The sequence below is a fragment of the Phyllostomus discolor genome, chromosome 1 (assembly GCF_004126475.2).
Source record: "Phyllostomus discolor isolate MPI-MPIP mPhyDis1 chromosome 1, mPhyDis1.pri.v3, whole genome shotgun sequence".
NCBI lineage: Eukaryota > Metazoa > Chordata > Mammalia > Chiroptera > Phyllostomidae > Phyllostomus > Phyllostomus discolor.
The window spans coordinates 187336625-187349233 of record NC_040903.2 but is presented as its reverse complement, the minus strand read 5'-3'; the positions used below and the strand labels follow the sequence as shown (position 1 = coordinate 187349233).

General features: G+C 38.4%; 1 protein-coding gene across 2 annotated transcripts in view; it reads right to left on the bottom strand.

Moving 5' to 3' along the window:
- The window catches only part of SYT16 (synaptotagmin 16), a 215869-nt gene that overhangs the window by 38865 nt on the left and 164395 nt on the right, over positions 1–12609 (bottom strand). Inside the window, exon 3 of one of the 2 annotated variants that reach the window (XM_036010811.1) lies at positions 1067–1279. The exons of the other annotated variant lie outside the window; for it this stretch is intronic. Within the exon in view, the coding sequence (XP_035866704.1) occupies positions 1067–1279 (213 nt within the window). The remainder of the gene's footprint in view (positions 1–1066; positions 1280–12609) is intronic. 2 annotated transcript variants of the gene reach the window in all.

The window sequence follows — 12609 nt, the reverse complement described above, 5'->3', positions numbered from 1 at the left end:
AGAAAATCATGGAAGAGCTCAACTATGCCCCCCTTGGTTTGACTGACCACAATTCCAAAAGAAAAGAAAGAACACATTAGAAAATCCAGGTCGTTTAGCCCAGGTGGCTAAGGTGGATGGCATGACATATTCTCTAGCTTTTCACCAAATACTTCTTAGACCTTTCCCTTTCCCACTGTCCTGTGCCTGCTCAGGGCTCTCAGCATAAAAGAGTCAAAGAGATTCCTGACCTTCATTTGGGAAAGCACTAAGAAACAGTGCACTGTTCTTTTTCCAGGTTATTCTGTGTAAGTGGTGCAAAAGGAGGAGGACTCTTAACAAGGCCTTCCCTCCATCACTAGCTGTGCTACCTGCCTCGGAGTGTCCTCCCCTCCCTTTTGTGGAGGGCAACCTTAGTATAAAGATGCTAGAAGATGGCATAAGACCTTGCTCTTGCCTGGCAAGTCTCATGTGAAATGGGGGTGGGGATGCTCCGAAACTACAGGGAATGAGGGCGAGGGTACAGGGCATATGTTGTTTGAGGGAGGTTATTCAGTATTATTATAACACATGTTTTTGTTTGGAAAATAAAACATATCTATTGTTTTTAATAACACAAGCTAGTCAAAGAAAGGCTTCAAAAATCTTCTGGGGTTACATAGCTATGTGGAAAATAGACTTGATTGCAAATGGGAGGAAAGGCACAGAATCTCAATGTCAGCAGACAGGTATGTGAAATGTTTGTACCTATCAGAAAGCAACAAGATGTTATAAAGGTCGATAAATACCATTCTGGTCATTAGTGCTAAGTATATATAAAGTAGTAACTATAAAGAAGGAAGGAGTCCCACAAATCGGGAGTAAGGGCTCAAAACTTCTGATCCATTCCCTCCCCAAGTTCCCTGCAGGATGGCTCCTTCTGCAAAATTTGGAGCTGCCCTTTCCCTGCCCCAACCTCTGGGTCCTGCCCCATTCTCTCGCCCTTCCTGGACTCTCAGATCCAAGGGCAGAGGTTACATGATTCAAAGACATCCTTCCCCTTGGCCATCCCTGCTCTAGATGAAGGAAGTTTTGATGCAAAGAATACCTTCACAGGCAGACACTTGCGTGCTGTCCTCTTTGCTGGTAGAGAGCAAGCAGCGCAATTTTGGTTTCTGCTCCGATCCTGTCTGCTTGCCTTTCTCAGGTGCTCTTGAACGGAAACTCTGGGACCGGGACACAGAAATCTCAAATTGTTTGATGACCTCCTCATCAGAGTCAGAAGACGTACACAGCTCTTCATCGTCTCCAAAGCTGTTAACTGGGAGCAACAAGAGCCATGAGTATCCTGCAGGCCCCTCAGGAATACAGAGACAGGCAGTCAGAGAAACAGAAGAGCATGGGTGATTAGCTTGGATCAAGCAGTGCCAAACTGGACAGAAACAGTTTAAAGCATGGTTGAAACACAAATTTGAGTCCAAATCAATAAAGCAGGAAGAGATGGCTCATGAGGGTAATTGGAAGGAGATGGCTAAAACCCAGGAGAAGCCATGGGGACAGCCCTAATCAACACAATGAGCCCTCTTGTTGAGCAGCGCAGCCCTGCTGATTTCTGGTGCTGACACGTGCTCATAACTATGAGGACAGCTATCCGTGCACATGCCTCCTGTTCAGACTTAGTCAACCACGACAGAAAACATGCTTTTTGCTTCATCTCAGCTATTAAAACCCACAGAGCCAACTGAGATTTGCAATTGAGATTTTCCAAAAGCTTCCTGGTTTTGAAAAGAGGCAGCCATATTGAGTGTATGTGTAATCTTGTTTCTACTAGAAATGTCCTGATGCCCTTCTCAACACCAACGGCCCAGCCCAAATACCCCTGGAATTATTTGTCCCGCTTTCCCCACATTCCCCACCTCCCAGCACACTGGTCCTCCTTCAGTTTCTCCAACACGCCCAGATGATTCCTGCCTTTGAGTTCTTTGACTTCTATTTCCTTCTGCCAGGAAGCCTCCCTCCCCTGGCTCCTGTCATCATTCAGGTGTCAGCTCGACTGCCACTTTACCCTAATCACTTTCCTGATTGTCCTACCTTAAGCAGTTCTCCTCACAGAACTTCTCATCTTTATTTCTCTCTTCTCTCCCAGAACTTCCATAAAATAACATCACCTGTCTTGTTAACCAGTGTGTGCCCATTACACAAAACAATGCCTGTTGCATAGAAAGTGCTTAATGAATGCTTGTTAAATGTTGAATAAATTGGTGAATACCCAGTGTTTTACCCCAACCCTGAAGGCCCCCCACATACACACAGTTCCCCATGCCTGGAATACTCTTCAGCCCCCATCCAGACTAGTCAAGAATCTAACTCACCATTCACGTCTCAGCCTAGACATCACTTCCTCCAGAAAACCCTTCTGTGGCCCTTAATATCATGCTCAGGGCTCCTTCCATGTGCTGTAAAAATCTCTCTGTCCTGCGCTGGCAGTGCTTCCTCCAGTGTTGGGACAGAGTTACCTGTTTAATTGCCAACCATTCCACCTAACCTGTGCACACCAAGAGGGCCCATCAGACCACCCACTTTGTATCCCTTCCAGCTCTAGCTCTGTGCCAGGAACATGACAGACTACCCCGTAAATATTTTCTGAGTGTGAATTTGAACTGACAAATAATGAGAAATTAGTTTTTTAATATTCCTTCCTTCTATCCAAAAGGCACACAATGACTTCTCTTCTGGGGAAGAATATGGTTGTTAATTCACAGATGGTCCTGAAGATCACTTCTGAATCAGAAGCTAAGAAAAAATTAAAAGGCCATATTTTAAGTGAGAGAAAATACTTTAAACACCAGCCTGGTCAAAACATTTATTCTCTGGCTTATTTAAGAATTGGTATTTTTGAGGTTCTTTGGTAGACTAGTAATAATAACAAACACTTTAGGAATACTTTTTATGTGCCAGGAATGGTCCTGAGTACCTTGTACCTATTATCTCATTTAATCCACACAAAATCTCTGTTATTGTTTCCATTTTCCAAGTAATAAAACTGAGGCAGAGAGAAGTACACAACAGGCTGAAGACCACACTAATATTCTCCCAATAATCAGGAGAATCAAGACAGCCTGTCTTTAGAGGCCACATTTGTAATCACTGTGCTGGAAGAGAGAGGTGGTGGAAATAATTCTTATTCTCTATGTTCGCATTAACTAGCTGAACCCCAGTAGCCAAGTCCTTTAACCTCTCTGGCCCTGCTTCCCCATTTGTGATCACTTCTAACATCTGGATCATTTCCCAGGTCTTTTCTAGATCTAAATTCTCTGACTCCAAACTTCCTGCCCACAGGCATTAAAATTTTATGTTTCTCTCTTTTGTTGGAGCAGTGAATCCAATAACAGAGAGCCCATCATTGTCAGCTCATTCATTTCTACTGGCTGTGACCAGTGCTACAGGAGGACCCAAAAAGCTAAGTGTCAGAAGAGATTAGATTTCCCATTAATACTCCAATACCACCCCAACAAATAACCATCCCAATGAGCAGTCTGCTCAGGTCTCAACATGCTGGGCATCTCACTCTAGAATGGGGTGAACCATCACATGTAGGAGACATCCAGAGACATATTGGAGTAAAATTAATTCTTGCCACCTTTAGAGTATAGGACCAGCTAAGCACGTGGGAGGGAGTCAGGGGCATATATGCACTGGAAGGGTGGTTGAATGAGACATTCATTTGGAGCTCTTTTCAACTCTGAGACTCCATTCCACTTGTATTGCTAGGCAAGCATTTTTTAAGTTTAATCACAAGTCATCAATTTCAAATTAAGGGAGTTAGCTCATAGATATTTCCCTGTGTATAAAATCAGTAATTAAAATTCATTAATTTACCAGTATGTGGTCCTCGATTTCTTTCTAGTGAGTCACTGATCACCCACAGGGTAAGACTCTCCTCACTTGATATAATAATCACAATAGTAATTATAACACTTCCCAATTTACTAAACAAATACCACAGGGCAGGCACCTTTCTTGGGACTTTGTGCATATTATCCCATTTAATCATCATAGCAACATAAGGAAGTAAGATTATTATTATTCCCATTGTAGAGAAAGGAAACAAGGGCATAGAGAAGCTACAGAGTCTTCCCTAGGCAAAAAAGTTAGCACAGTATCAAAGCTAAGACTGAAATGTAGAACCTATATTCTTAGCCACTGTGCCTTTCATCAGACGCCATTGCATCAGGACACTACAGCGGTATGTAGCTGACTTTTCAGAATAAGTTGAGAGGGAACTCTGCCACTTCCCCCTGGAAATCTGCCAGGGGGTTGCTCTCTTTGTGAGAAGATGAGCAGTGGGGCAAACAGTCAGTGCGCGTGGGAGTGAGTACATGTAGGCAAGATGCTGTCTAGTCAGCTACTACTCCTCACGGGATTATACATGCACCTGCCCTGCTATTCTCAGCCTTACTGCCCGAGGCTCAGGGAATTCTCCGCCTACCACATAAAACCTTTTATCCTTCCTGGAAACCACTGAACAGGAACAGAAGTCAGTGGTGATACTACTACAATGATAATATCAGTCCCATATATAGCATTTATCATATGCCAAACATTGTTCTAGAACTTTACATACGTTACTCTATTCACTCCTCACAATAACCCTTAACGAAATAAGTACTTTATTATCCCCATTGTATGGATAGGGAAAGTGAGGCCCAGTGAAGCTAGTAATTTGCCCCAATCATTACAGTTAATAAATAGTGGAACTCATATTCAAACCCAAGCTGTTTGCTCAAAAGTCAGTGTTATGAATGACCATCAGCTGCCTCCAGGAAAAAACTTCTTAAATCCTGGTCAAAATCTACACAATCATGTTTTCTCACTAAGAAGACACACATCACATAGGTTGGACTAGAACGAATTTTCATGCGCATCTATTTATTCCCTCACTTTCATGAACAGAAATCAAGGCCCAAGAGGCAAAGTGTTTGCCCACAGTTATACCACGTTGTCTCCAGCGTTCCATGCCAATGGCTTTGCTACTGTCCTGTCCAAGCTCTCTCTCCAATGGACTGTTTTTTCAAAGTCAAATCTTGACTCTTACCTCTTTGAAAGATCCCAGCTACTCACCTTGTCATGAGTCCATGTCAACAACTAAATAACTGACCTGGGTTTCATTCAACTTAAATATTTGAAAACCACAAAGTCTCATGTAGGTTGTAGCACTTATTCAGAGATAAGATTATACTTCCTATAACACTGTGTTATATATCAAGTCCACCCCCTTTGAAGCTGAGTGCCTGAGAAACGGCACAGTGGGAATTTGTATTAACATCTTCACCCTCTCTTCATCCAATTACCTTGCTAAAATAACAGGAAAACTTTGCACAATTACCATGGATGTAGATACATCTTGAAATTACAATTGTTCTTTTCACTCCATCACATAATGCACAGAGATCTTCGTTACCATCTAAATATCAGACTCCTCTGCAATCTTTCTGACACACAGCCACCCAGCTTCATCCCTTCTTTACACACTATCTAGGTGCTGCTGTGGGCTTCTTGCACAGCCAGAAAGCTCATGACTTTGACACTCAGAGAGAGTTATTTATAGATCCATCAATATCCAGTCCCTACTCCAATGAAGTCAAGTTGTCCCTCCCTCTAATTTTAATGATTTGTTTCTATTTTAAACAGATAAGGTCAGAGGAAATGATATCTTCATCTTGCACATTTAAGAGAGGAAGATGGGTCCCAGTGCCACAGAAACTGCCTGTCAAGTGTAACATCAGTTAAAGCTGGAGTGGGTAGGGACGTGGAATCTGGAGTCAAGCTGCCTGAGTTTGAATCTTCTATTTGCTATTCTGAGACCTAAGAAAGTTCCTTAATCTTTCTGAACATCAGTGGTCTTATTTTGATATTCCTTCTTAAAATTGTTGAGAGGATTAAATGAGATAAACCACATAAAGGCACTTAGCACATGCCTGGCCTATGATATGTTGACTATTATTACTATTATTACACCCCATCACGGCAGTGCCCTGTGTGGAAACCCTTCTATGAAGCCTACATTTACATGCAAAGGAAAGAATGTGTCTGTTCTTACAATGTCTCACTTGAAAACTCATCATCGGAGTTGTCGAGAGAGAAGGGTGGAAGAAACAAGGGGAAGATTAAGTTGATAATGCGGGTTGTGTGACCCTCCTTACCTCCCCACTCCTTTCCCCAAGTCTGGAGGTGGGGCGCTCTATAAGAGTTGGTGATGCGCCTGGATGTGGGCGGTGCCCAACCCCTGCTCATTTTGTTGTTTCCTTTAAGACAACAAAACCACCAACTGGTGATGCAAGGACATTATTTCTCAAGCCTGTCTCTGCTATTTTACCAATGGAGAAAGAATTTCTAAATGATCAGTACAGCTCCAAGATTATTAATTCCTTCCCACCCACGCAGGAGCAATTAGGTGGAGGGAAGTACTACTCACAGCCTATAGACGGAGAGTGGAGACAGGCAGGGGTGGGGTGTGCAGGGCGGTACAGTTCCAGAGTGCTACTTTTAGCTACAAGTGCAGGAAATCCCTTATGTACCATATTTCTCAAATACAGCAAATATCTGCCCATGGTAGCTAGATAAAAATAGAAATAAGAATAAAGTGGTGGTGTCCTGGCCAGTGTGGCTTAGAGGGTAGAGTGACACCCTGCAAACTGAAAGGTTGCCAGTCTGATTCCCAGTCAGGGCACATACCTTGGGGGCGTGCGAGAAGCAAACCAATCAATGTATCTCTCGCACATCAGTGTTTCTCTCTCTCTCTTCTCCCTCCCTTCCTTTCTTTCTAAAAAAGAATAAATAAAACCTTAAAAAAATAAATCCCTTAGAAAAATTAATAATGTTGAAAAAGCAGAAGGGAATTCAAAGGTGACAATTGCACATTTCAGGTTCTAAGAAAATGGCCACATTTCTAGGAGCACCATCCAGCCGTTCTCGGATTCAGGCAGCACAGGAAAAGATGTTTGTAAATCATCCAGTGTTGATTTTTTTCAGACAATGCTCTGTGGAAGTCTTGGTTCCACAGGGGAGCTCCAGTGCCGCTGTACAAGAGGAGATGGGGTGGCTGCACTGAGCGGGCTGAGCTATGCACCATCTACAGTGAGGAACATTTTACTTTAATGTGGCTTATATATTTGTAAGATTCTGTTGGCAAATAGAAAAAAATGGAAACTCTGACACTTTTTAGAAGTTTGAATATTTTTTATAATAAACCACCTCCCTCATTCTATAGAAGAGAACTCAAGAATGAGACTACTTCAGAGACTTATTTATAGTCAAATAGCTAGTTAGTGGCAGAGGAAGGATTGGTTAGCATCTGGTTCTTCTGTGCATACCTGTTTTGTCACCCTACACCTTGTATGAAATGTTTGACAACTCCATTTCATATATAAGCAAAGAGGTGGCACTTGTAATGGTTAAATATCAAACAGAAAATATTTTATAAAAAAATAGTAACATACAGATCACTATGCAAGAGAAAAGTTAAGTTACAATATTGAGGATTCCAGCTGTGGTGACAGCAGAGTAAGTGATTCAAACTCACCTATTAATAATGATAAATTCATTTAAAAATTAAATGTTAACCAACTATTTGAAGGCACAGCGAATGAGCAAGAGCAGGTGGAAACTGGAGGAAATCCAACTTTTGAGAGAAGGAAACTTCTCTGGGTGAGATACATGGTTACAGTGCTTTGCTGCTAAAAGCACTTGTACGTCAGCAAGGCACAGGGCACCCAGGCCTCGGGCAGACATCAGAAGTCTACTGAACTGAGGTCCACAGAGCTCAGGACAGCCAGAGTGGCTCAGAATAGAGGGAGAAACTTCAGAAAGCGGAGAACCACAGAGAAAGAACCCAAATATCCTCATGTGAATTTATCTCAAACACTGGACTGAAACTTGAACTATGAATGCTTGGGGGAGAATTCAAGGAACCCAGAAAAAGTAACAGCTTCAGAGTTAAAAATTTAAGCAGACATTTTGGCTGTACCCTACCTTGAGCAAGATTGAGTTAGGAGCTTGAATTTGGCCAAATTAGAAGGGTTTGGTCCACACACCAGGTTTTCCATTAAAACCCTAGAATGGTCAACCTTAGAAGTAAGACTAAAAGTAAAAGTGAAATGAGGCCACTATAACAAAGTATAAAACCAATACTTCACAAACTCAAAGGAACCAACTAGTAATTTAATTGTGGGCAAAAACAAAAAGTAACATTCTTTACAGGAAGATGAAAGAATCCAATGCTTCTACAGCATGTCATATTTCATGTCCAGCATATAATAAAAAATTACTAGACAAAGAAACAATAAAAATGAAGAAAAAAAGAAAAAAGAAAAATGTGAATCATCAAGAAGCAGTCAATTGCAACTAGACTCAAGGTGATTCAGATGTTAAGTGTGGAAGACAACATCTTAAAAGCATCTTTATAAATGAGCTCAAGGGATCAAAGAGAAAAATGATCATAAAAAACATATAGTAGGATAATATCAGCAGAAAATAGAAACAATAGAACTAAATAAATATATATAATTGAAAGCAAAATCTCTATAATAAGAAAATACTGGACTATACTTTTATAGCATATTGGAGATGGCAATAAACTTTGAGAGCTCTCAATACAAAGTAACCAGTTGAAAAAACATAAATTTGGAAAAATAAATAATGCCTGTGACAATGATGGCATATCTAGTTCTGCACAGTATGTGTAATTGGAGTGCAAGAAAGAAAAAACAAAACAAAAAATATGGAAAATTATTTTTAAACTAATATCTGAGCATCTCCCAAACTTAGTGGAAAGAAAACAGTTAACATACAAATTCAAAAATGTTGGCATCCCAGTTCAAAAGTTCAACAGCTAAGCACATCAGAGTCAACCAACTGAAAATCAAAGATAAAGTAAAACAATTGAAAGTAGGAAGAGAAAAAAACATTATATAAGGAAGAACAATAATGCAAATGAAAATGACTTCTCTCAGAAAAATGAGAGCCAGAAATTACATGTTTAAGTGCTAAAATAAAAAATTTGTTAACACTGGATTCTATATCTAGAGAGAATATCCTTCAAAAAGCAATGTAAAATAAACACATTTTTGTATAAATGAATAGAAAATTTATTAGACCAGCAATTCAAAAAATATTACAGGGTTTCTTCACGTGAAAGAGAACTGGTAACAAAGTAAACCTCAGATCCAAGGGAAAGACTAAAGAGCAATAGTAGCAATAGTACATATGGTAAATACAAAAAAACCCCTGATGTTTTCTCCTTTTACCTTTTCTGAAGACAACTGAAGAAAGTATATATTATTACATTGTGGGATTGATTTCACATGGAGAAGTAAACTATATGATAATAATAACACAAAAGAGAGAAGAGGTAATGATTTACACTTGCAAAATAAAAATCATTGTCAAGTGGTATGACGCAAAGAGTAATTTGCAAAGGGGTAGAATATTAACTTACAATGAACTGTATAAACTACAGATGTGTATGTAATTCCTACAGCAACCACTGAATAAAGAAAATACAAACAAGTATAGCTAAAGATTTAACAGAGAAATTAAAATTAAATGCTAAAAACAACAGAAGTGCCCTGGCTGGCATAGCTCAGTGGACTGAGCGCGGGCTGCAAACCAAAGCATTGCAGGTTCGATTCCCAGCCAGGGCACATGCCTGCATTGCAGGCCACGGCCCCCTGCAGCTGCACATTGATGTTTCTCTCTCTTTCTCTTTTCCTCCTTCCCTTCCCTCTCTAAAAATAAATAAATAAATCTATAAAAAAAAACAACACAAAAACAAAAAAACAGAAGTAACAGAAGATTAAAAATCCAATGTAACAAAACATCAAAATGAGATACCTAAATCCAGTAATATTCATACAATAAATACAAATGAAATGAATATCCCATTTGAAAGCAGAGATTATCAAACTGAATAAAAATGCAAGATCCAACTATATGATGACTATAAGAGACACACTTTACATATAAACACAAGATAGGTTAAAGTAAAAGGGTGTAAAAAGATATGTTATGCAAACTGCAAGCAAAGAAAACTGGTACAATCATATTAATATCAAAGTAGAATCAAGACAAGTTTTATCAGAGATAAAGAAGGATATTTTAGTTAGCATAATACCCTCTACGTTCATCCATACTGTCACAAATAATAAGATTTCATTATTTTTATGGCCAAGTAATACTCCATTGCTTATACGTACAAGCACTTTTTTATTTACTCATCCACTGATGGGGACTTGAGTTGCTCTGTATTTTGGCTATTTTAAATAGTGCTGCAATAAACATAGGGAGCATATATTCTTTTAAATTAGTATTTCAGGTTTATTTGGATATATAACCAGAAGTAGAATTGCTGGGTCATAAGGCAGTTCCATTTTTAACTTTTTGAGGAACCTCTATACTGTTTCCCACAGTGAGTGCCCCAAACTGCATTCCCACCAACAGTGCACCAGCGTTCCAATGGGTAGTAACAAAACAGTCACGGAGATGAAAAGTACAGCATAGGGCATACAGTCAAAAATATTGTAGTAACTGGGTATGGTGTCAGGTGGGTACTGAAAATATCGGGGGAAACACTTTGTAAAGTAGATTATTGTCTAACCACTATGTTGTACACCTGAAAGTATTACAAAAGTATGTGAACTGTAATTGAAAAATAAAATGTTTTAAAAATAAAAAGTGATATTTTAATAATGATAGAGTAATCCATTTATCAAGACACCAAAATCTTAAGTGTATATTCTGTACCTATTAACATGGCTTCAAAATACATGATGAGAAAACTAATATGATACAGGAGAAATAGACAAATTCAAAATAAAGTTGAAGATTTTAACATACACCCCCTTCTTAGTAGCTGGCAGAGCAACCTCAAAAATTTTTGTTAGTGTATGAATTTGTATTATGACCTTACAAATACATGATTGTGGTAATGTGAGCCTGAAAAGATATTCTGCAGTTTTGGGGTACAGAGTTCTATAAATGTCAAATAATGCCAATATCCACAACATTCTTATAGAAAGTAGAGAAAACATTTCTAAACCTATTTTATAAGACCAGGATAATCCTGATGTGGACCAGCAAACATCTGACAAAGATATCACAAGCATAGAAAATTACACACCAATATAACTTATGGTTATAGCTACAAAAAGTTCTTGGCAAAATACTAAGAAATGGATTTCAGTAATATATTAAATGTATTATACATTATAACCACAAAGGTTTATCCTAGAAATGCAAACTGGTTTAAAATACTAAAATCAATAGATGGAATTCATCAAGTTAACAATTAAAAAGGAAAACCAAATAATCATCTCAACAGTTACAGAAAAGTTGTTGCCAATATTTAACATCAATTTCAGATAAAAATAAAAAAAGTCTCAGCTCACTAAGTATGTGCGTTAATCTGAAAAAAAGGGAATCTACTAAAACTCTACAGCTAACATCAATGATGAGACTACTTTTATATAATGAAGTTAGTAAAGTCATTATATAAAAATTATTTTGTATTTTTATATTCTGACAATAAGTTGAAACTAAAATTTTAAAAAATTATGTTTATAATAGCATCAAAATCCATTAGTGAGGAATACATTTAAGAAGAAGTACTCGAAACTACCACACTAAAGCAATGACCTGAGAGAAACAGAGAACATTCAATATTAATATGTTAATCTCTCCACACTAGTCTACTAATTTAGTGCAAATCAAAGCAGATGTTTCACAGAAATTTACAAGTAGGCTCTAAAATGTATAAGGAAAATAAGGATTTAGAATATTCAAAATAATTTATAAACAAGAAAAAAGTGGGAATACCAACATCCCTCATTTTAAGACTTATTACATAGCTACACTAATCAAGACAATTTGCTATTGGCAAGAAGAACAAATCAATAGAATAGAATTAGAGTCCAGAAACAGCCCTGTACAAATATGATCAAGTTTTTTGAAAAGGTGCCAGAGCAATTCAATGGGGATATTAAAGTCCTTCCAAAAAATGATGCTTAAGCAAAATGAATATTAATGTGGAACATCAACCCACATCTCACCTGTGTGTCTGTGTGTGTGTGAATCTAATCATAAAACTTGAAAGTATAAAACTCCTGGGGGAAAAACAGGAGAAATTCTGGCAACCTTAAGATATATAAAAGCATGAACTATAAAAGAAAATACAGATAAATTAGACTTCGTCAAAATTTAAAACTTTGAAAGATCATTAAGAAATGAAAAGGCAAACCACAGACTGAAAGTATTTGCACATGTATGTCAGATAAAAGACTTGTAGCCAGAGTATTAAAAAACCTTTTACAAGTCAGTAATATGTAACAACACAAACCCAGTAAAAGTTTTCAAACTAACACTTTACAAACTAATATGTACAAATGGCCTGTAAACAAATAAAAAGATGTTTACCATCAGTGATCATCAGGGTAATACAAATTAAAACCAAAGTGATAAACGAGTAAAGTATACAAGCTCTTGTCTGACCTGTCTCTATTCCCAACAGCCAACAACCACTAACTGAAGTCGAACCAAGCTAATCCTGAAGATAGACAATGCTGCCACAGCCTGGAATTCCCTCCGCCATACTCAGTT